At 42.3% G+C, this 25,355-nt stretch overlaps 1 protein-coding gene and 2 long non-coding RNA genes across 6 annotated transcripts in view; 2 read left to right on the top strand and 1 right to left on the bottom strand.

The window, feature by feature from the left end:
• Window positions 1-25,355, top strand: part of STK39 (serine/threonine kinase 39) — a 468,977-nt gene that overhangs the window by 143,226 nt on the left and 300,396 nt on the right. For 2 of the 4 annotated variants that reach the window (XM_033423488.2, XM_004267261.3), the window contains exon 1: window positions 16,267-16,459. The exons of the other annotated variants lie outside the window; for them this stretch is intronic. In XM_033423488.2, the coding sequence (XP_033279379.1) occupies window positions 16,267-16,459 (193 nt within the window). Of the gene's footprint in view, window positions 1-16,266; window positions 16,460-25,355 lie in introns of those variants that run through there. 4 annotated transcript variants of the gene reach the window in all.
• On the top strand, window positions 1,002-9,918 carry LOC117200492 (uncharacterized). Its single transcript, XR_007478415.1, has 2 exons — window positions 1,002-4,874; window positions 5,135-9,918. It is a non-coding gene; the product is annotated as an uncharacterized LOC117200492 (long non-coding RNA).
• Window positions 10,731-15,678, bottom strand: LOC125964996 (uncharacterized). The gene is made up of 3 exons (XR_007478406.1): window positions 15,452-15,678; window positions 14,892-14,967; window positions 10,731-13,076 (listed from the first exon to the last, which is right to left on the bottom strand). It is a non-coding gene; the product is annotated as an uncharacterized LOC125964996 (long non-coding RNA).

Raw genomic sequence — 25,355 nt, 5'->3', positions numbered from 1 at the left:
CTACAATGAAGACCCAACACAGCCGAAAGAAAAAGTAATAAATAAATAAAATAAAAGATTTTTAGTGATAAAATTATAAGTAATCAACCAATTCATATGTAATTACTTACAAAAGTTAATAAAATTCTACTTTTATAGTAGTTATTCAACATGGTAAAGCCCATCCACAACTTGCTATTCTTTTTTATATCTGGAAAACCTTAGTCATGCTAAACTTAATGAGCCTGATTCATTTTAGAAAAAAGAAATGTGGGAAGCAAATATAAGAATTCAAAACCAGACAAAAACGTGAAGCAGAGTCTACTTCATTGTCTATATTTACCATATGTATTGAATTTCTGCCAGTTTGCTTTTACCTAGTCATGAGAAATTTTATTCATGAGAAATTTTAATTGACTTGCATTTACATGCACAATTCATACACGTGGGCGCACACACACACACATTCCTATACAAATTCTCCCCCTCCAAAGAGTAAATCTACTCTCTGCACCTCTTTGAAGACAATTAAACGTTTACATACACGACATTGTAACTCACCTATACTCCAATAAAAATTTTTAAAAAAGAAAATTAAAAAAAGAAAAAAGTTTACATAGTGTTAGCATGTAGGTGCTGTAGAATTTCTATCCAGTATCTTTTCTCAAGAAAGTCTAGAAAACTATGTAAATAAACATGTGGAAAGTATGTTTTTATATACAGATTTATATATGGTTTAAAAATTTGGAATTTTTAAATCAAGGGTATACTTGGAGATCACCTTCAATCTTAGTTTTATACAGATAACTGAGATCCAGGAAATTAAGTGATTTAATACATTTAATGCTGGTAATTTCTGAATTAAAGGAATAATTGCATGAACTATCTGTAGTAAATATGGTGGACTGGTGCTTAACATCTCTTTTATCTTCCTGTACTGTGTTGTCTGGAAAACGAATAACTATACTTCCTAGACTCCCTTGCAGCTAGGGTTCTGGATGTGATTTACTGACCAATCTGGATGTGATTTGATTGACTGACCAATCAAATGCTTTTGCCACTGTGAGGCATAGGCTGTGCTTCTGCTGCATTTTCTTCCTCCACTGCTGGAAAAAAATAATGATGGAAGTGTTTGCTTTTTCTGTGGGAGTCTCAGCTAAAGTCCTATTGTTCAAAGAACCCTGCAGTATGCCTTAAGACAAGGTGTGGACTGTTTGTAGGAGGTGTGCCACAATGCTGGAACCAGGAGTAGTGACATTCCTTGACCATGGCAGGTTGCCTGATCCTGTTGGTTTCCTGATTGTAGTAGTTTCCTGATCTTAAAGTCTTATTAACTATTAAGGTTCTGGAACTGGAGGATCCCTGATTATGGAAGATTCAGCAGCTCCCTTGGTGCCTATGTTAGTTTGCCAGGGCTTCCCTAACAAACTGGGGAAGCTTAAGACAACATAAATGTATTCTTTCACAATTCTGCAGGCTACAAGTTCAAAATCAGGTTATCAGTAGAGCCATGCTCTATCTGAAGGCTCTAGGACCAATCCTTCCCTGCCTTTTCTAGTTTCTGGGGGTTGCTGGCAATCCTTGGCATTCCTTGGTTTATAGAGGCATCACTCCAATCTCTGCCTCCAGCTTCAAATGTCCTTTTTTCATGTGTCAGTGTCTCTTCTGTCAGTGTCCTTTTAAGGACACTAGACATTGGATTAAGGCCCACCTTAATCGAGTACAACCTCATCTTAACTTGATTACATCTGCAAGATCCTATTTCCAAATAAGGTCACATTTACAGGTTTCAGGTAAACATGACTTTTGGGGGGATAGTATTCAACCCAGTATAGTGCCTCAACTGTGAAATGTAGCTGTGGCAATCTTTCCTGAAAGTTCAATCCAGACTCAGTCCCTTTATCCCTCCTCCAAAATCTGAAAGTCTTTTAATATCCTGTAAACTAGCTAGAGTGGATTCTATTCTTCGCAAATGAACTCAGACAATATATTTTTGTACATTTTTTCCTTAAGTGTTCCACTGAAGGTTTTTTTTTTTAATCACAGGTGTCAGTAAAAGAAAATTCTTCCAATTTGAAACCTAAATCTTTCATACTCAGTCCTTTGAAATCTCAAGAGTTTCATTTTTAATTGCTACTTTGGGGTCCATTGACAAAGTCCTAATCAGATACAGATGTGGGGAAGAGAACCAGAATTTTTTTTTTTTTTTTTTTTTTTTTGCGGTACGCGGACCTCTCACTGTTGTGGCCTTTCCCGTTGCAGAGCACAGGCTCCGGACGCGCAGGCTCAGCGGCCACGGCTCATGGGCCCAGCCGCTCTGCGGTGTGTGGGATCTTCCCGCACCGGGGCACGAACCCGTGTCCCCTGCATCGGCAGGCGGGCTCCCAACCACTGTGCCACCAGGGAAGCCCGAGAACCAGGATTTTTTGAGAGACTACTATATGACAGAGACTTTATTAGTTAATTAGGCACTACAATTTGTTATCTGAATTTAACAGAAAAGAAAACTGAGGCCCAGGTAAGAGGCATAACTTTAATAATACTTTGCAGCAAATAAGTGGGAGTCTAATAAATTAAACAATAATGTTTTTTTTCTATAATTCTATTGTTCCATGAAGTACTTTATTGGAGAGGGAAAGGGTAGTTGAAGGATTTTAAGTGTCCCTGATTGTTAGATTAACATGGCATAAATAATATAATTATCCAGCAATGGAACCAACTTAAAATAAGAACTTCTAAATCTAAGAGAGTATTGTTTCCTCCAAATAAGTCACATTGGGAGCTATGTAGTGATTTCAAGTATTGCCCCAAGTATTTTGAATGTTTTCTGTTGGAATTGCCATTAGAACTGAAGTCACTGTCTTTTGAATATCCTCAATGGCAAGTTTTCTTTCCTTTTTGGGTTGCTTTTTCCCTTTTAGAATGGCACTGATTTTAAAGACTAGTCAAAGGTTGTCCAGAGCAAAGTGTAGTAAATAAAATGGATGATCAAGCAGTGATTTGTGCAGTGTACAATACCACAGATGTTTTAGAATTTCTGCATAATAAGCTTGCCTGACCGTTTGACCTTGTAGATTAACTCGGCATGGACAATACCATTTATGTTGATGAAACAAATTAACATTGTCTTCATTTGTGATTCAGGCAGGCATACTTTCTTAGATCTTTGGTTTCTTGGACTTTTCCATTCAAGATTTTGGCATCTTCTTTTCAGGTGATACTTGAAATATCAAGTTTCCTTAGGTTTCTATTGTTCTCAGAAACACGTTACTTTGTCCAACTTCTCTTGAAAGGTTAGAATAAATGTCAAGTCTTCTGTGTTTCTGTTCATCACTCCAAATACATGGCAGTCTTCACAGCACCCCTGCTTTGGCTCAGATTTTCTTTTGGAATGAAGCTATTTTTTTTTTTTTTTTTTTTGCGGTACGTGGGCCTCTCACTGTTGTGGCCTCTCCCGTTGCGGAGCACAGGCTCCGGACGCGCAGTCTCAGCGGCCATGGCTCACGGGCCCAGCCGCTCTGCGGCATGTGGGATCCTCCCGGACCGGGCCACGAACCCGTGTCCCCTGCATCGGCAGGCGGACTCTCAACCACTGCGCCACCAGGGAAGCCCTGGAATGAAGCTATTTAATGCTTCTTAAACACACGAAAAGATGCTCAGCATCCTCCGAATGAGAGAAACAAAATTAAAGCTGCAATCACACTTTATCCACCTACCAGTGGGCAAAGATCAAGAAGTTTAATAACCACAGTATACTGCAAAAAAAACTTTCATAAATTGTCAGCCAGAGTGTACAACCCCTATGGTATGTAATTTGTCAATATCCTTCCGAGTTAAAAATGCACATACCCTTTGATGTAGCAATCCTAATTCTAGGAAATATCCCATAGGTGTACTTAGACACATGCAATATCATACATATACATGTTATTCACAGCAAACTTATAACAGCAAAAGAGAGCAAAAATAGAGGTTTGGTTAAATCAGTCATGGCACATCCATGCAGTGGAATATTAATTAGCTCTCAAGAATTATTATGAAATATTCTAAATCTTGCTTTGAGAGATGGATACACCCTTGTATTCAATTCTCCAAATGTATGAAAATGAATCTTAGCATTTTACTAAGTGCAAATTTTACCCCAGTATAAAAAGAAACATGGATAGAGTAGAGCTAGGTTTAAAAAAAAAAAAAAAATTAGGACTCCATGACACCTTTTCCAAGACATTTGCTAAAGTAAAAAAATGGGACTATGGATCAGTATGTATGTTATTATTAGTATAGAAAACAACATATAAATATGGTTGCATATGCATGGGATGTCTCTTGAAGGATGTAAGAACAAGGTAATAGTAGTTGCTTCTAGGAAAGAGAACCACATGGGTGAAAGATAAAGGCAGGAGGGAGATACAGTTTTCACTTTATACCCTTCCTACTTTCAATTTTTATAACTTGTACATCCACTTATGTATTCAAAAGGAAAAAAAATTTTAATGAAGCACTTTCATAATCTAAATTTGTCATCAGCCACTATTCCCATGATTAATTGCTTATCTGAAAGAAAAAACCTGTCAATAGATACATGAACTCTTTGCGCTTCTACTGTGCTACTGTTTTCCACCTCACAATAAACATTCTTGCTATCTTTGCAAAAAATGTTTGTCCCAATAAAATAATATTTTCTTGACATGATATTACCTCCATAAGCTCTTTCTTTCAGTAGAGCGAGTACCTCATTTGCTGAATTAAATCCATCTGTGGCAGTAGCTGGGCAACACAAAATGGGCCATGCATTTTCATGAGAAAGGAAAAAATAATGGCCTTTCTTTATGCACACAGCTGGTTATGGCAATGATCGGCTTCCTTTGACAGCCCAGTCACGGGAACACAAAGTGGTAAGCCGGCTATAATGCTCAATATTCAAATAATGTGTGCATTAAATGACTTGAAAATAACACCAAAAACACTGTGATTTTTTTTCTCTTTTTTCAAAACTTTCTTTTATGTTTTAGTGGAATTTTAAAGAGTTAAACTCATGAAAATGAAAAGTTATTGGATTATCTACTGAAATATGTGTCAAAATTCTGTAACATTACCTGGCCTTTTCTAGTCTCTTGAATTGCTTATATATACACCACTCTTCTTTGTATTTAAGGAACAACGGATTTGAAGACTACTTGACTGAACTATCTGCTTCACTGAGCTGTGAAATACTGTCATATAGCTTCTACTTGATTTGGAGACCAAACTAATAAATTATTTATATTGATTATTCAAATTAACGGTTACTTTAGCATTTTTAAAACACAGATTAACAACAGCCATCGTTCACAGAGTATTGTTGCGGGTGCATAAAGGTAGTTTTGGAATTAATATTTATAATATTTGGATGGAGGAATACAGGCACATATGGAATATTTGTCTCTTAACTCAAAATTACCAAAAATTGATGCTTGAAGAAAGAACACTCCACTCTTAGTGATTGTCTCCTGGCTATCTACAGCCTTACCTTCTGGCTTTAAATGGTCTCAAACTGCATAGTACCTCCGTAGGCATTTTTAATTAAAATAAAATTGAAATTTAATTTAATTAATAAAATTTTGTTTAAAAGTTTTAATGTAATAATAGCGAATATGCCTTGTCAAGCGATAGAGGAATATAGTGCTGAGTTTAAGTTTTAGCCTTTGGAGTTAGAGCATGTTTGAATCCTGGTTCTGCTGCAGATAAACTGAGATTAGGGTTCGGTTTGTTATTTAACCATCATGACCTTCAATTTCTCCATCTATAAAAATGCACATAATGTGATCTACCTCAGCAGGTTGTAGGTGAAGATCAGTCAGGAGAATGTATCTAAAAATGCTTAGTGCAATGTATCCATAAACTATAGCTATTGTTATTGTTGTAAAAGGAAATGCTTTGAATCATAGACATTCCTGAAAATTATCCTGAAGGAGTATATTATGATCCAATGTTATCTTTGTTATGAGGATTGAATTCTATTCCTTCACTCAGTGATTCATTCACATGTGGGGTTCTGAAAGAGAAAGTCATACCAAAGTCTTCTTTATAGCAAAGGAAAAAAAATTTCTTTGTATCAAGAAAAAAGCTTCTGTGGGACTTCCCTGGTGGTCCAATGGTTAAGACTCTACGCTCCCAATGGAGGGGGGCTGAGTTCAATCCCTGGTCAGGGAACTAGATCCTGTATGCCATAACTAAAAGATCCCACATGCCGCAACTAAGACCAGGTGCAGCCAAATAAATAAATTAATTAAAAGTATTTTTTAAAAAAAGAAAAAAGCTTTTGTGGATTAACCTGATTAACTTATAGTAAGAATAGTTTTTCGAGACATCATTTTTTAAAAATTTATGTTATTGAAGTATAGTAAGTCCCCTACATATGAACGAGTTCCATTCGAGAGTGCGTTTGTAAGTCCAATTTGTTCATAAGTCCAACAAAGTTAGCCTGGGTACCCATCTAACACAATCAGCTATATAGTACTGTACTGTAATAGGTTTATAATACTTTTCACACAAATAATACATAAAAAACAAACACAAAAAATAAAGAACATTTTTAATCTTACAGTATACTACCTTGAAAAGTACAGTAATACAGTACAACAGCTGGCATACAGGGGCTGGCATCAAGTGAACAGGCATGAAGAGTTACTGACTGGTGGAGGGAGAGGAGGTGGGATGTGGTAGAGCTGAAAGATCGTCAGCAATAGGAGACGGAGGGCAAGCTGCAATTTCACTCACACCTGACGTTGATAGAATGAATGTTTACATCTTTGAAAGTTTGCAACTTAAAGGTTCGTATGTAGGGGACTTACTGTATAGTGATTTACAATGTTGTGTTAGTTTCTGGTGTACAACAAAATGACTCAGTTATATATATATATATATATATATATATTCTTTTTCGTATTCTTTTCCATTATGGTTTACTACAAGATATTGAGTATAGTTCCCTGTGCTATACAGTAGGACCTTGTTGTTTATCCATCCTGTATATAATTGTTTGCATCTGCTAAACCCAAACTCCCAACCATCCCTCCCCCGCCCCCACCCCCCACCCACCCCGACCTTGGCAACCACAAGTCTGTTCTCTATGTCTGTGAGTCTGTTTCTGTTTTCTGGATAAGTTCATTTGTGTCACATTTTAGATTCTACATATAAGGATATGTAAATACTAAATAGCATATAGTATTTGTCTTTCTCTGTCTGACTTACTTCACTTAGTATGATAATCTCTATGTCCATCCATGTTGCTGCAAATGGCATTATTTCATTCTTTTTTATGGCTGAGTAGTATTCCATTTTATATATGTTCCACATCTTCTTTATCATTCGTCTGTCAATGGACATTTAGGTTGTTTCCATGTCAAGGCATCATTTTTGAACCCTTCATATATTTACCACTGTCTGAAGTCAAAGTCATTTTGAGACGATTCCTTTCCATTTTGCTCTTCTCTCCCAGCTTCTGGGGTCTCTCCACCAAACCCAGGCCATCAGAGAATGGTTAAAATAAGACCCTGTGACCCAATAACTTGAATGCTCTAGTTTTGGAGTCTTTGAGTCAAAACTACAGTCATACTCACATGACCAGTCTCCGTCTCCCAAAAGACAAATTATTTGTTGACATGTCTGTCTGCCCCATTAGATGTTGTTTCTTTGAGAGTAAGGGATGGGGCTCATCCATCTTTCCATCATTCCACAACTCTATGCAGAAAGCTTGCACACAGTAGGTACACAGTTTGTTTCTTTAAAATAATGTACTGAATAATATTTTATTCTAACCATTTCAATGAAAATATTTTTTTAAATAGTTACTCTTTCAATCGTTCTTATTTCAATTTTCTTATTACAGAAAGACTTAGTCCTTTTTAATGAGTATTTTGCTTTCATTGTCATTTGTTATGTCCAATTCCAGGAAAGCCACCAGTGACCACTGAGATTTTTAAAGTTGTCACCTATCTGGGAGGCCCCCCCCCCCCCGACTCAGGTGTTTTTCTAGTTGTGGCTTTCCTGTGTCACGGTAATCTTCTCAGAACTATCACAGTTATTTTCAACTCTGGTTGCACATTAGAATCCCCTCGCTGCCCAGTTTCTAGATGCAACTTATTATTTAGTAGAATCTAGGTGACACCCAGGCATGGGAAGTTTTAACAAGCTGGACAGGTGACTCTGATGTCCAAGCAGGTTGAAAACCACCTGGACCACCTATGTTTTACTCTTGGGGGGAGGGGCGACCAAAGTCTGCTCACCCTGGTCTAACCTGAGTGTGAGCTCTATGCCTTTTGAATCATGCTATGCAGAGTCTGCAAAATTCTGCTCCACTGGTCTGATGTGGACTAAAAATGTTTGGCCTGTGCAGTATTATTGTCTTATAATTGTGAAATATTTCAAGCGTACAGAACAGTAGGGTCACTAATGTAATAGAAACTCATGGACCTATCATCTAGTCTAACAAATCTTATCATTTTGCTATATTTATTACAGATTTTTATTAAAGCAATAAAACATTACAGATGCCATAGAAGCCCTTTATGTGCCTCTCCCCTGCCTACCCTCTCAAGGGATCACCACTACCCAGAATTTGAAGTTTATCACTCAGGCCCATGTTTCACTATGTATTTATTCAAAGACTGTGGTTAGCATTTTCTTGTTTTGAAACATTATGTATATGGTATCAGATTCTGTGCAGTATTTTATAAAGTCAGGCCAATATTTAAAAATGGAAATATTTCACATAAAATCAGATTTGTTGGCTTCTCCTAAAACAACCAGAAGATCTGGCAGCACTGGGCGAGCTTTCTGGCATGATGGTATACCGTGCTGGGCCAACGCTGGTCGGTGTGACACTGTCCCACTGCTCACACTGTGTAGACATATGTGCTTGCACCTGGGCTGTGTCTCCTTGGATGCAGGTCTGGCCCCTGATACTGAACTTCCTTCCGTCATGATTCTTTGCTTTCTTCAAGGCCATTTCTGCCGTCCTCTCCTAACTGCTTAATATAGCAAAGGCATCTACCTCTCTAGCTGCCTCTAATATCTACCTCTCCTTCTGCTGTTTTGTTGCATTTTATTTTATTTTATTTTTTTGCCATGCTGTGTGGCTTGTGGGATCTTAGTTCCCCGACCAGAGATTGAACCCCTGCCATGGCAGTGAAATTGCCGAGTCCTAACCATTGGACCGTCATGAATTCCCTCTTTTGTCTGGTTTTCATTTTCTTGCTATTTCCTGCCATTTCTCTTAGAATTCTTGCCTTTAGCACCAGTAGGGCATGGGTTTTTTGGTTTTGATTTGTAGACTTTGCCAGTCAATAGTAAGAGAAGTGATTTATTTTGATCAGCAAATCAACCCATCATATGGCATCTCTGGGACCTCTGGTTTGGGCTAGTCTCCTTATTTTAAGTGTTGTTTACATGTTTCAGTAACTTGGGGGCAGCTGGGGTGCTGGAAGATTGGACACTGGATAAAATGGGATTGTATGGGTTATACAATTCTTAAGGGCTGGGATAGTTTTTGTAAGGCCAACTGGCCCGAGGCAGGGGAACGCAATCAGACTCACAGGTTGCATCAGACCGAAACTTTCCGGACCACCCAGTTCCAGAAACTGACCAGGAGACTTTCCGGACCACCCAGTTCCAGGAACTGACCTGGGGACTTTTCCACCCGGCCCAGCCTTCCCGCCTTTCGAGGGGCGGGACTAACGGTCCCAAGACTGATGCAACCGGCACCGGATATTGCCACGATACCCGAAGAGACCACCAAATAAGGAGTAACCTGCGCCTTCCCGGATTCACCACACCCCTTTCCCTTCTTCCCCTATGAATTCTGCCCAAACCCTCGCCCGGGCGCGCCTTCTCTGGCCCCTTTGTCTCAGACCAGTGAACCTCGCCCGGGAGCGTTCCCAAATAAAGCTTGTTTAAGCTCTCCTCCGTTTCTTGGTGCCGTTCCTTACGGTTTTGTCTTTTATTTTTCTACAGCATTTGGCAAAGCGTCATGCAAATTATAGTCCCTAAAAATGTATTTACTGAATGAAAGAATATTAGTAAGTTAAATTATTAAACGTTTTATTACATACCCCTTATAAACCAGGGCAGCCCCTGACCCTCTTTTGTTTTTCAGAATACAGGTAACTCAACATGACTCTCCTGATAAAGAGCTGAGGCTGGCATGGAGGCCGGAGAGGCAGAGATGAAAGAGTGTTCAGGGTTTGTTGATAGTTTTGGTGGGAGGATTTTTTAATAGAGAGGAAAAGAGAGGCTTTGAGACATCCTTGGTGTTTGGAAAATTTTGAAGTTGAGAAGGGTTGAACAAAAATTTTCAGAAAATGCTGTTTTGTGTAATGAACAGGATTCCTATTTGAGATTCTTCAGTGGAGACAGCAATAAAGAATCAAATTGCTTTTAATTACATTTTTATGTCAGTCTGCCTGGGACAAGACTATCAGGTTTTAGACAGGTTAAAAGACATATATATGCCACAGATTTATGATAATGCCTTTGGATGTTTTAGCAAAGGGCAAGCCTTGCTAAATATGGAGGTCTTCCCTATGCATACAGAGAGTAGGGCTTCTAGTGAGACTTCTATCAGGACCCAAATCATAGTCAGAAACCTCTAAGATAAGTGAAGAGGCATTAATTGTCACCAGAGCAATTTTGTCTGTAACATAAAATGCAATAGAAAGTCAGTTTCAACAGTAGGTTGGGAAATAAATGAAAACACGTGTCTGGAAGTTACAATTCATATAAGTTTAATTCCTTAAATCACATGAATTTAAAAAGCAGTGTCTTTGCAATCATTTAGCTTAAAATAGATTTAAGCCTCTCTTTCCATTTATGGTTGGGAAATAGGCACCAATGACTCCTTAACATTAAATTGTGTTAACCTGAGAAAACTGGATCACACCAGCTCTGGACTTGGGGTAACAGATATCATCAGCTGTGTCAGTGGCAAGCACATGACACCTCTATGGGTAAGCTCATTGTAGGATGCCTGGGTCTTCAAAGTTGGAAAGGTTCATATGTTCTCAAATGCATTTTTCAGATGGACATTTGACATCTGTGCTGAAAATTCATTCAGATATTTACTCTGCACTTTTTTGTGTTTTTTTTCCCCCCACTTAAAATTGGATTAAAAACAAGTTGTAGCGTAAGGTCCAGGGCTTTGGTAGAGTGATGGCTCCAAAGCAGTGGTTATTTCCATTGGTGCTCATTGCTAAATTTGGTCCAAATGAAATGCAGTTGGCTAAAGAACAAATCCCATAATCCCGCAGTATTACTTCCCTAGGGCTGCTGTAACAAAGTACCACAGACTTCAGTGGAGTAAAACAACAGAAATTGATTCTCTCCCAGCCTGGAGGCTAGAAGTCCAAAATCAAGGTATTAGCAGTGTTGGCTCCTACTGGAGGCTCTGAGGGAGAATCTGTGCCATGCCTCTCTCCTAGCTTCTGGTTGCTGCTGGCAATCTTTGGCATCCCTTCACGTGCAGACATATCGCTCCAGTTTCTGCCTCTCTCCTCACATGGCATCCTTCCTGTATCCCTGGGTCCAAATTTCCTCTTCTTGTAGGGATACCAGTCATTGGAATAGGCCCAGCCTAATCTATTTTGACCTAATCTTAACTTGCCAAGACCCTATTTGCAAATAAGGTCACATTCACAAGTGTTGGGGTTTGAGCCTTTGACACGTCTCTTGGGGCGATGCAGTTCAACCTGAGACCACCACCCTTGAGTCCCTCCCAGGAGGAAATTCTGGAGCCACTGCTATACTACTAAAGTGTGTCCCTGTGGGTAAGGTGTGTTACACATACCAACTCATTTCATCTTTACTGCAACCCAATCATCCTGGGATAATTGTCCCTATTTTAAGAAAACAGAAGCTCAGAGAGTTTGAGCTGCCAACTAGTAAGTGCAGATCAAGTATGTAAATCCAACTATTACAGACTTAAACCCCTACCTTTTCTACTATGGCCCTGCCATCACTTTAACTCAAAAAAATTGGGTGCTTGTCTTTGGAAGCAATTGTTGAAATAAATGTTCAGCTCTGTCACAACTTTCCCCTCAAACATAGTTACTAAAACAGGAATTATAAGAGAGTTGAAAATGGGAAATATGGTTATAGATATTCTTCACACCCAAGAACATCTGGCCTTTTCTCACCAGGCAATGGAAGTGACTTTACAATAGATTATAGGTTAGCCATGGGAGAAGGACCACCTGTCAATCAAGAGAACCTCTCTCTCATTCCTTCAATAGAAGTATTTCTAAAACACTGTATACATTGTACTTGTGTTCATCTACTTTTTTAATGGATTTGGGCAATTTGACTTTTAAAGGAAACTCATCTGTCATTAAGTTCCATTTTTCTGCTCCTTAAATAATTCTTAAATCTACCCCCTCATCATTATCCTCAATATCATGGCTTTATTCATATACACATTTCTCTAACTTTATTGCAGTGGCTTCCAAATCCGTCTCTCCGCCTCCAGTTTCCTCCCATCTAATCCACCCTTGGCATGGCTGACTCATTCTGATGCTTAAAAGCATGTTTTTATCCATTTAAAAAGTGTGATATTCATTCAACAAATATTTACTGAGGATATTCTGTGGCAGATGTTATTCCAGGCACTGGGATACGGCAATGAACCAAAGGAACAAAAATGCCTGCCCTCAGGGAGCTTATAGTCTGTACAGTTCATGATTGCCATTATTATAAATCTTTCTCTTCTATGTTTTGTTACAAATCTTGGCAGATAGGAATAATGATGAAGACATTGATAAGGGTTTTCATTTTATTGAACATTTACTGTGTCAGCCATTATGTTAAGCTGTTTACATACAAATTATGTTGTAACAACCCATGTCAAAGTTATGATGCTGATTTTGTGAATGAGGACATTGAGACTCAGAAAGTTAAAGTCAGTCCAAAGTCAGAGATTAAAAAAAAAATTGTTGTTGGTGGTAAGATTTGAATCTGGCACTTTCTTTCTTCAAGGTCTTGGCCACTACACTACACATCTTCTTTTAGATGTTCAAAAGTTGTACAGGAGGAAAAGCTTTAACTTCTCAAATTTAGTAACTGGAGGCCTGTGAATTAAACTGACAAAAGACAGATTAGCAAGAGGAAAAAACAGTTTATTTGCATGTAAAATGCACATTTGTGTGGGAGTACTCAGTGATGAATAACTCAAAGGGGTGGTTAGAATTGGGGGCTTATATACCATTTTAACAAAGGGTGATAAATTATGGAGAAGTGACTAGACAAGGAAAAGGGAGTTTGGGCTTCTGGGGGTATGGGTAAGTTGTGGGAAGGTAACTAGGAAATGTATGGGGGAAACTACTGGTAGATAAGAGTTGTTTGTGCAGACTCATCTCAGCACTATCTCCATGATAACATTCCTGGTATGGGAGAGGGGGCACCTTTGCAAATGGAAATTTCCTTTATAAATGGAAATTTCATTTACAAAAGGGCAATTTCTGCCATGTTTTTAGGCAGACTGGGGGAGGGAAGAGAACTCTTCCTGTGTCTATTGTTTCTTAATTGCCTTCAGCTCAAAATAATTCTTATGCCAAAGTGGCATATTTGGGGTAGCATATTCTGATCCTCTTCAGGATTTGTGAATAACTAAACTCTATTTAAACTCTTTGTAATGCAAATAACCACTGCAATAATCTGTTTATAAAATGACAATTTTGTATATTCAGTTTACCTAAAGCAGTGATTTGCTCTTCAGAGGACATTTGGCAACATCTGGGGTCCTTTTTGATAGTCATGACTGAGAGCGGGGGTACTACTGGCATCTAGTGAGTTGAGGCCAGGAGAACAGACCTCTACAACACAGAGAATAACCTGGCACAGAATATCAAAACTGCTCAAGTTAAGAAACCCTGACATATAATGAGGTAGTTGTAAACACTTAACAAAATTTGGCCTCTTATTTTTTTCTTTCTAATGTTTTAAAGTCTCTGACTAAATGTAAATAAAGATAAATAAAGAATAAAGATATGTATTGAAATAATCGTTGTTTACATTTTAAAGGCTTCCTCCCCTACCACCTTTCAGTTTAAATTTAGTAATAGGTTTTCAGGGGAAATTGCATATCAGTTAAATACTTTTTAAATACATATATTTCCTTGTTTTAGGTACCACTCTACTCAGTTGTTTATGGAAACATTAACTTAAAATTCGAATCCAATGCTTTTATATAATTTAAAAATATAATTCATGCTCTGTTCTTCATATATAAAAATGATGCCAAAGGCCACTGATAGTAAATGTTCTTTAAACTGATTTACTGGCAGTAGTGATGGGTCTGCACTCAGTCATCAGTTCTTACAAGTCATCATCCTAGGAGCCATTTGGAAAGTAGTCTGCTGGGTACAGATATCTGGTATATGACTACAGAACACTTGTTCTTTGTGGGAAACTAAGTGATCTGTGTTTGATTCAAATCTGTGCTATTGGTCTTGACAACATTATGTTTTCTTATTAAGTTCCAAGAACTTTCCTGGCCTTCAGTTTCCCGGCCTTCATGGTTTGAAAGTCAAAATATAAATTCATGTGACAAAATGGAAGTCATATTCATTTAATCATTTTTCTTTTCCCTAAAAAATAGTCCTTAAATGTTCTTCGGCTTGGGAGTAGCACTTTAAGAGGTGAACAGTTACAGCATTCCTGTTCCCTGTTCTTTCCCCCTTGAAACATCAGAGGCCTAGAATTTATTTGTTCTTGAAGTTGTCTGTTTCTTGACAGACATTAAAATTAATACAGTTTTTGAACACTCCTTCATAAAAGAATGTACAACTTCTCAGTTCAGCATAAATTTCTGTGTGTAGACCAGAGCACAGGAGTTGCTTTACCCCAAGTGTTCCATCATGCTGTGAGAGATTAAGCATACTCACCGTTCGGTTTCCATCAATATTTTGATTAGACATACAACGTTTCTCCTAATGAATTTCTGGGTTTCATCGGAATTATCTTTAAAAAAAATTTAAGGAGATTTTTGTATATAAACACGGGAGACAAAGTATCACAATCTGATTTTCTTTTTTTAATATGCTCATTATTCTTATTCAGTAGTCCTCATCATGAAAACGACACAAGATAATTTTGGCCAAATGACCATTATGACCATTGGGTCACTGCACCGTTTCACCTTAAGACAAGGATGGTGCAATCTTGGTCATCTATACCAGGGGAACACAGAGAACATTCAGCGTTAAATATGACACCTGTAATTAGGAAGACCTATGGTTATACCATAGCAATTTTAAGGATGAGGTAATTTTGGGAGTGATGAAAAGCAGCAATTGTTTCCAACGCAGTTTATTTATGCTGCGGTACAAACTTTCACAACCAGTATGCTCTGTAAAAGAAATGCCTGCTATCTGTTGTCCTAACGGGTTAATGTGGCTTGTTATTAAGGGTCTAAAATTTGAAATAGTGTCCAAAGTTTTCTTACACTTCTTATTCTAGCTGCACAGGCCCTTTCATCACCTCCCTGGGATCCAAGCGGCTTGGAACAAATGAGTAAAGTCTGTGAACAGCCAGAGACCTAAGGAATCATGTTTCACTAAGAAAAAACCAGAAGGGCTGCGATTAGATTAGGCAAGGTGGGGAAAGGGATATTGGCAGGTAGGTGGCCGGAAAGTTACAACTCGGGTTGTTTTTTAACTGGCGTCCTACAAATGGCCGGCGTGTAGGTGTCTCACTCGCTGACTTGTAAATGAACTTCAGGTTCTCTTTACTTGGGGAGACTTCTGAATCTGAGAACCTGGCGGCGGTTCAACGACCCCGTCCTCGGGGTCCCCAGGGGACATCTTCCGGAGAGTCCGACTGTCTGGGGCGAAGGCGCACGGAAAGCAGGGAGTGAGGGGGCGAGGAACGCGGGCCCCGAAAGCCAACCTAACTCGGCCTCGCTCCCCTCCGGTGGAAACCTCCCCGGCCGCAAGCAGGGCGGGAGAGGGCGGCGGGGCGGCGGTTCCCCTCGCGGAGACAGAGAACTGCGCGCGCGAGGCGCGGGGCGCGCGGCGAGCGCGGCGGCCGCCGCCTCCTCCCCTCCCCGCCTCCGGTGGCGCTGCCTCCTCCCTCCGCCCGGCTCGGCCTCCCTTGCTCCCTCCCCTCGTGGCTGGCTCCAGCGGCGGCGTCGGCGGCGGCGGCGGGCGGGGAGGGCGTGCGCCGGTCGAGAGGTGTCGGCGGCGAGGGGAGGGAAGGGAAGTTTCAAGTGGAAGGTCGTCCGCCGGCCGGCGCGTCTTCTCGCTCTCCTCCGGCAGCATCATGGCGGAGCCGAGCGGCTCGCCCGTGCACGTCCAGCAGCCCCAGCAGGCGGCCCCGGTGGCACCGGCGGCGGCGGCCCCGGCGGCCGCGACAGCAGCGCCGGCTCCGGTGGCACCCGGGGCCCCAGCCCCGGCGGCGCAGGCGGTCGGCTGGCCCATCTGCAGGGACGCGTACGAGCTGCAGGAGGTTATCGGTCAGTGCTGCGGGCGCGGCGGGGCTGGCTCAGCCTGGGCGCTGAGGCCGGGCGGGAGGCGCGACCTGGGCGGGAGGGGACGCGGGATGCTGGGCTTGCCTCCATGCACGCCCGGGAGGCAGAGCGGTCGGCTTCTGGGCCTACCGGCTTCAACAGCTTTTTTTTTTTTTTTTTTTTAATTTATTTGTTCGTTCCGTGAGCGCTGGTGCTGCAGGAGGCGGCGCGGCGGATGTGACTCGCACTGCAGACGAGCCGCATGCTGCAAACTTTTATCTCCCCGATCGCTGGGGCGGCGGAACTGGGGACCCGGCAATGCCGCCGCATTTTCTTCCTCCCGCGCGCCGGGCCCGCAGCCTGTGGTCGGTGGCCACGCGAGCAGGCAGCCGCGGCCGGGGTGGGGTTGCGGGGGCGCCGCCCTCGGCTTCCAGCGCCCCCGCGCCGCGCCTTGGGGGCCGCGTCCTGGGGGACCCAGCGGGCGCAGCCGCGCCTCTGCTCTCCAAGCTCCGCGCCTCGGTCTCCCGTCAGCAGCCTCTCGGCGTGGGTAACCGGGCTACGTAGGAGTTGCGGAGGCCCAGGTTCTTTCCCGAGGCCGGGGAGGATGCTGGCCTCCCTGACAGCCGCTGCTCCACGTCCGCCTCACAGCCCGGCTCTCCGCGCCGCCCGGCGTTCCCGGGTACCCGCCTCTCGGTAGCTGGGCGCGTCGCCTACTGCCCAGCCCGGTCGCCCGTGGAAAGCAGGCACCCTGGCCTTCTGCCCTGCGCCGGGCCGATGCTTCCCTCTGGTCCAAGGCCGAGCTGCAAGAATGAAAGCCGAGGCTGTCGGTGATCTGCTCTCTGCCTTTCGGTGCCTTCTAGTCGGCCCACAAATACCACCTTATCTTACATTTTAAAAACTTGGCAAAGTCGAATGGCAAGAAGCCGGCATTACCTTTCCCTGGGCCAAACACGTGAAGGACCAGGAGAGTTGTGTTGGCCCTTATTGGATCATCTCGTCTGAGAGGCTTGTTAAACCCAGTTAGGGAACCCACCAGGTAAAGTGGGCCCTCAGCTTCTAACCTTACTGGCGCTGGGATGGGATGCTGCCTTCCCATATCTTGATATTTAAGTACGGTGATGAAAAAGGAATTCAGGATATTCCTCTTAAACTTTTTTTTTCTTTTCATTAAAAAGAATGCTCCACTCCTCCCTTAAAAAAAATTAAAACAGATACTAAGAATTTCATTAGATGTTTAAACGAGCCTTTATCATCTGCTACTGTGTGAATGAAACAGCATAGACTGAAATAAATACTGAAGGGCAGAACCCTAACCCTAACCTAGGCTATAAAAGCTCCAAATAACCTAAAATAAGCATCTGTACATAAAATTCTTTGAAAACCAAGAACTTTCATAACTTTTGGCCAAAGACTCTAAAAGGATGAGTCTTCCTGTCACTGCGTGGATTAAATATTTTCAAGGGCTTCTCAAAGCCTAGAGTATTTAGTGAAAACTCCTTTAACCTGGTAGCTAAGCCCCTTCGTCTTCCCAGTTTTAAGGCCTGCTCTCAACTGGCTTGCCCCCTCTCATATTCTGATTGCATTGATTGTATCCTGAATAGTCAGCTGTCTTAGGACCCGTCTGGCCTTCCATTCCTTGTTGCCTTTCACAGGCTCTTTAAGTGCCCATGTTTGTAGTGAATCTCACTCAGCTTTCAAGGCCAGTGTGAATGTTCTTGAGAAACCTTCTCCTTCTCCCAAGGCAAAGTGTGGTGGCTTCTGCCCCTCTTTTTATATCTCACCGCATGTAACTCCATAATTTTTATGTGGTCAACAAAATCTAAAGGCCTATTGTGTCCCAAGCATCGTGCTAGGTGCTAGCAATATAGAAATTAATAAAAATTGTCCCTGCCTTCAAGGACTTCCCAAGTAAACGACTCTGTAAGATGTGATGAGTGAGCACTGGTAGAGCACAAAGGAGGGATTGACTGCTAGGAGAAATAAGGAAACAGGGTATTCCACAGAAGACATCTGAGCTGAATTTTGAAGTCTGAGTAAGTTTGTAAGGTGCCTGATTATTTCCATTGCTGCCTTTCCTAGCTAGGAGTTCCTAGCTGTGAACTCTTCCAGGGTCTTATTTCTCCCTCTGTCTCCAGCACATAGGGATGATGCATACAAGTTGAATGATGGTATCAGCCACATAGTTTCCATAGGGTCAGGACCAGCACTTACTTATAATCAATTTATATGCTTATTTTGTTAATTATTAGGGTCAGTATGCAAGCTTTGCTTTTTTAAGACAATGTTCTGAGCTGATCAGTTTTGTCAACTAAACTGAAGAAAATCTTAGTTTAATTACGGTGAGGGGATTGATTGCAGGGCTTCCTTCTGCTTGCAGTAGCAGCATTGTTCATTATGGTTGGTCCATTTAATTAGAAAGAAATTTACCTGAGGAATTTTCAAGCAGAAACACCTGCTTATTACTTCTACATTGATTTTTGCACACTCACACTGTGGAAAGGGCTTTTCTGCGTTTAAAATTTATCTCGTAATTTTCCAACTGAAAGAGATGGCCTGTGGGGGGCCCGTGTTGAAGTCAAGTTGCTGGAATAGGGCTTTCCAGGGTCTTAATGTTTATAGGGAATTACAAACCCATTTCCATTTAGCGTTTAATGCTTGTTAAGTAATGAAGAGTGAACTTGCAGTTAAGCACTTCTGCTTAAACATTACACGCAGAAGTTAGTAGTTCAAACATTGGACCAGTTTCGGCATGAGTGCGGGTGGACAGCCTTGGCCTCTCCGGCCACAAGGCAGGTGTCATATGATAGGGCTGCGGCAGTGTGAACCGTGAACAGCAGGAGGCTCAGATGTGCCTGAGCAGAAGGCCAAGAGAGGCAAGGTGTTTTAGCTTTGCAGCGTGGCACCGAGCACTTTTTCTTCTTCGTTTCCTTCTGGCAGAGGTTGGGGGTCTCAAGATTAGAGGAGAAGAGGCTTACTAAAGTCCAAACAAAGCAGGTTCAGTTGTTCGACTTCTGTTTTAGAAAAATAAACACAGGATTTTGCAAGTCTAAAAATAAAGTTTTCTCTTTGTTATATTGTTGTTCTTGTGTGGTGAAGGATCAGTGGAGAGTTTGTAATGGTAATCTGGTTCTAAAGTTTGTGTGCGACCTGGAAATGATGTACAATCTATTGGAGGGAGCTTTATACTTAGGGGTTAACCATGTTATGAAATGATTAAATTCCTTGTTTTAGCCATCAATATGAGTAGATTTCAAATATTTCTGTCTCCTATAGAAATAACTGCTCATGGGAGGTGTTCTAGCTTAATACTCTTCAGCCTCATCAATCCTTGTTGCTCAACCCCCCCCCCCCCCCCCCCGCCATCTCTCAGATTTGCTCTTTGGAAGTATATGGGGCACCCAAAGATATGCTAGTTGAAAAATTAGTTTATTTGTTGGTGGTATTAATATTATCACTTTGATTTGCTAAACAAAGAACAAAAAGTGAATCATGTAAATGTTGACTTGGGCTTCCTTAATCGATTGAACAGCCTCAAGGAACTTTCCTGTCAAAGAGTTATATTCAATGCAGTATCAGTTTCCTTATTAGAATCGGATAGTTCTAGCAGGGTCTGTTATCTTTGTTGGTTTTCCTCTGAGAAACACTAAATAGACCCATGCCTCAGAGCATGTTTGATTTTCTTAGATATTTTTTGCAGGATGAGTCTGTCTGTAGTTTTGCACCTTATTTCTCAGCGTTGCTTCACTTTTATCCTGGGCAGTCATTTAGAGTGATCCAAAAGTACCACCTGCTGCATTTCTGGTTCTAGTCAACAAAAAGAATTTGGTTCCTAGACTCCTAACTGTAGTTTGACAGAGGGGTTCTCAAGTACTCTGTTTTCTCTCCCGGGAGCTTTGTTTAACCATTCCGGTGCATCTTCCCCAGGCACAAGTAATAGGCAACTCTCCAGGTCTTCAAGGAGCAGTAGCCCAGAGCTCTGCTCTGTGCTCTCAGAGGTTCTGTGGAGCTCTGTGGTTTAGGGATTAGAACTGGTTTTATAGATGTTCTAGAGGGATCTTGAGGACAGTGGAACCATACTGCGTCACACTCTTTTGCACAGGACCTCAGAGGCCTGGAGCACTGAGTGTGTATTTTAATCTCCCAGACCTTTAAACCGGGCTGCTTTGCTGTTGCTGTCAGTTGTTAACTTGCCTTTTATTTATTTATTTATTTGGCTGCGCTGGGTCTTAGTTGCAGCACGCGGGATCTTTAGTTGGGGCATGCGGGCTCCTTAGTTGTGGCATGTGGGCTCTTAGTTGGGGCATGCATGCGGGATCTAGTTCCCTGACCAGGGATAGAACCTGGGCCCCCTGCGTTGGGAGCGCTGAGTATTAACCACTGGACCACCAGGGAAGTCCCATGTTGGCTTTTTTTTTTTTTTTAGAAGAAACAGAGTCCTGAGATGCTTAGCTTCGCGCAGGTGTTTTGATTTTCATATCGTTTCACTATTTTTTTTTTTTTGTAAAGAGAAAAATGTATATAGAACTGCTCTTTTCGTTTTTTTTCATTATTGTGGTAAAATATACAAATATAGGTAACATAAGACTTACCATTTTAACCATTTTCTAAGTGTACAGTTCTGTGGTGTTAATTAATTCAATAGAAATGCTTTTAAATGTGCTGTTCAAACTAGCATGTGGGAAAAATCTCTGGGTTAAGAGAAGCTAATGTTAGAATTTCTATAATACTTTATGCATTTGCTTTGTGACAGATAAAATTATAAATTTCCCCCTGTCTCTTATAAGTCTGTTGTATCCCCCATTTTTGATGGTGTTGGAGAGTAAATTAAAACGTGGCGGGCTCTGGAGTCAGATGGCCTGGCAGTGGCAGTCGCTGGCCTCGCGACCTTGAGCCAGTTATTTGGAGGTGTCTGTACTCGGTTTCCTCATTTTCGACCTGGAGATGATAACGATAGGGTTGCAGAGAAAGGGAGACTCTGGAGCACTTAGAACAGTGCCTGGCACAGGGCGAGCTCTCCGGGAGTCTGAGCCTGCGCTGCCGTGCGCTGCGCCGGCTGATCAGGTCCGAGTTACCGGCAGAGAATACTGCCCTGACTCTGGCCAGACTGTGGAGCGTCCTGTAGAGTTTCTCTGCTCAGTTTGCATCAGGGAGTTTGCAGGAGGGGGAGTTGGCCCGCGAGCCCCCGCCTTTCAGTGGGCGGCGCCTTCCAGTGGGCTGCTGGCGGGGCAGCCTGAGGCCCCTGCGGGGAGGTAGCTGCAGAGACCTGTGGAACAGGACAGGTCGGGGCCTCGGGTGCCAGATGGCCCTCTGACAAGTGGTGAGAGCATCCTGCGGGAAGGTTGCTGGAGGTACGGCCCGTCGCGAAAGGGCTCTGTGAGCAACCTGCTCCGACTGCATTTTTCTCCCACCTCTGCATCCGCCTTGCGGAGGCTGCCGTGCTGGCAGGAAATGCTGCTGACTAAAAGAAATGGTCACTGTGTGCCCCAGCGGGTCAGGGGACGGGGCATTTGTCTGCAGATCAGGTCATCACTGTTGCTCTCCTGTCTCCTTCCTTGCCTTGCTGCTCTTCCCTCTACTTATAAATATTCTCGTCTCCCTCTAATCATTCACAGCAAAAGAGAACAAAACACCGACACTCTCACTACTCCTTCTTCCTCTAGCTCCTGCCTTATCTCTTTCCTTCCCTTCCCAGTGGAGAACCTCCCATCCACTTCTCAGCTCACTGCAATCTGGCGTCTGCCCTCTTGCTAAGAAGCCAAAATTGGAATGTCCACAGTCACCGTGACCTTCTGTGGCTGCAGCCAGTGGACACTGCAGGCTTTCCCTCTCTTCCTCTCTCTGCAGGAGTCGGCACCATCTGCCGTTTTTCCTGCTCCTTCCCCGCGTATCTCTGCTCCAGGATCCACTTCTCTATGGGTCTGAGGCTTCAACCACTGCCTAAAATGCCCAGGGCCTCTCTGGTCTTTGGACTGGTATGAGGGCTGCCTTTTAAACATCTTTGTTTAGATACTTCACAGAACTTCATACTCACAGTGAAACTCACTGCCTCGCCACCTTTGCTTCATCGTAATCCTGCTCCTTCAACGTTCTCCATCTTACACAAGACCCTTGAGTGTGAAGCAGAAACATGCTGCTCAGCCTGCGTTTGCCCGTCTCCCTTCTCTCCCACATCTGATTGGTCCTCAGTCCTAAATACTCTGCGTGCTGGATCCCTTCTTTGATCTGTCTCTCACTCTTCCTCTTGGCCATTGCCAGTTCAGTTCGGGCTCTTATCAGTTCTTAACTTGGATGACTGTAATGACTTCCTGACCAGGTTCCTTGTCTGCAGCCTTGCTTCCAGCTCTAGTGTGCCTTGCTACCAAAGCGATACTGCTGTACCCAAAGTTTTATCAGTTAACCCCAGGCTTAAACGCTTTTAGTGGCTCTTCCATCATCCTTAAGATGAACTCTGAGCAGGTGTTTAAGGCCTTCGGGAATTGTCTCTTGCCTCCCATTCACTGTTTCCCCCCTCTGCCCCACACCCTTTGTCATTTCTATTCTCAGGACAGACTCGCAGCCAGTGGGAACCTTTTTGCAGTTGCTGAAATGCTTCATGCTTTCTCAGCCCCTGCTAGGCAAGTTTTCCCTGTGCTTGGAACACCCTTTCACACCCTTTCCGTTCCATTTTCATGTATTTAACAGAGAACTCCGGTCTCTCCTTTTAAGCGTTACCTTTATTGAAGTATAATATGCACAAGGAAGAGTATACATGTCATAAATGTATAGCTTGATGCGTGTTCATAAACGGAACCCACCCTGATCCGGTCTCCCTTTTAAGACCCGGAATAAATGATTTCACAGAAACAGTCTCTGCCCCTGAACCGCCTTCCCCTCTGCTCCTCTCTTGTGTCTTTCACCCCTGGTGGTCCTCATACCCTGTGCAGATGGTTTGCCTCCTTGCCCATCCCGGCACTCCTCCTTGAGGACAGGCCTTTGGCCTCCATAGCCCATACCTCCTATTAAAGATTCGCTAAGTGTTTTCTGGATGAAGGTCTGAATTTTAGGGATAAATGCCCTCCCACCCCCTGTGGAAGAGGAACATTGCCTCGCTTCTGAATATTTGCCTCCTTGGATCCTGAAGATTTCATCTTGCCTGTGGTTAATGATGATGATTATTCAGTTGCGTTTGGGCCAATCAGCTTAAAGGGCTCTGTAGAAATTAGCTCATTAATCCTCCCAGATCAAGAGTAAGCACTTTGAGTACTTGCACCTGCCTGTGCTGTGCAGGCAGGCAGGCAGCCAGCCAGAGGCCTGGCTTTCCTGAGGTCATTGTTCTGCGAGGTGGCCTCTGCAGATTAAAGGACCCGGAGCTCCCTGCCACAGTCTCTGCGTCCTTTCACTCAGGCATTGCAGAGCAGGGTGGGGGAAGTCCTAGCGCGCCTCTCCTCTTCTTCAGAGCTTTCCTTTCTTGAGTGTACCCATGAGCTCTCTCTTGCTGTTTGTGTAGTTATATATAACCCAACCTTGAAGATCTGTGGGCCTTCTTGCTGTGTAGAAATCAGGACTGTTGAAGAAGATCAGGGATACAGGTGAAACACAGCAGCAGAATATCAGACGGGTGGTTTTCAAAGGTTGATACGATGGCAGGAATTGTATTTTTATAAGTGACAAGGGACTGGGGGGTGATAGGATTGGTGTGGTACATGCTAAGACCATAGAACTGGATCTTTTAAAGTCAAAACCAGTCTAATAGGTATTGTAATTCCTCTGTGGTGTATTTTTGGGAAAGGTTTTTTTCCCCATTAAAAAAAAAAATTCTCCATGTAATCAAGTGAGGTTTTACGTTTTCCTCCAGGACAGTTTTGCTTAAATTATCCCCAAACAACTCCAAGATGGCTGAAGTGATTCAAGTGCTTCACGTGTTTCTTTTTCCAAATCCGCTGTTCATTGGTCAAGTTTTTGCTGCTAAAGAAGAATTCAGTATATTAATTAGAAAGGCATTTTAGATTCGGCTTAACTGGAAAGTAGAGGAGAAATAGCAGTCCTTTAGACAATGGATTGGCAGAGCTTTAGTTCAGAATTGATTTACATAAACACTTTGGGAACCTGATGTGAGTAACTGCTGATGTATTTCAAGTTTCTTCCCATTTGCCAAACAAATATTTGGGAATAAACTCTCACTTAAAGCTTTAAAAAACTTCTTGGACATTGAGGAATTAGATGAATTGACCTTTTAAACTAATTGTATATTTTGATGTATGGGAAAACATCATTTTAAGATAGAACTTAAAACATCATTTTAAAATAGTTTTATCTTCAAACTTCTTCCTAGTAAGTGGCATTTAGTATAACTCAGAGGCCTAGTCCTGGGTGTTCATTCACTTCTTCGCTCAGGTGAAAATACACATTCTTGTGACATTTATGGGGTTCAGGTTTCCAACGTTTAGTCACTGATGTACCAGAAGAACTAGTATGGTAAGTAGAGATGGATGACTTTCTATCATGTGAATGATAGATCTTCATTGGGGGAGTGTTTTAGAAGCCAGTGACCTGTGACAATTCTGAAACTTCTCACAATCACTCTATTTGATGGTTGAGGTCTTAGAAGAACTTGTGATCTTGTTTTGAACGGTAGCATCAGTTTGTACCGGGGCTTGTAATAAGGGGCATCCCTACTGGTTTCTTTCCTGCTCTGTTTTGTTTGGGGATTGAAAAGGATTCATTTTATGGATTGGTTCCTATTGGCGTGTCTTGTGTTGTTGACATTTTACTTTGAATTATTTGGTCTGTCCTTCCTTCTTCCCTCCCTCACTTCATCCTTTCCTCCCTTCCTTTCCTTTCTTCCTTCCTTTGAAATTGGCAATGTCACCAGCCCCTTTCTTAATTATGAGATGACTCAAGAAAGCAGGGGAAGAGAGTGCCC

This window comes from Orcinus orca, chromosome 7, assembly GCF_937001465.1.
Source record: "Orcinus orca chromosome 7, mOrcOrc1.1, whole genome shotgun sequence".
NCBI lineage: Eukaryota > Metazoa > Chordata > Mammalia > Artiodactyla > Delphinidae > Orcinus > Orcinus orca.
The sequence above is the reverse complement of the archived record's forward strand: the minus strand, read 5'-3'. Positions and strand labels throughout refer to the sequence as shown.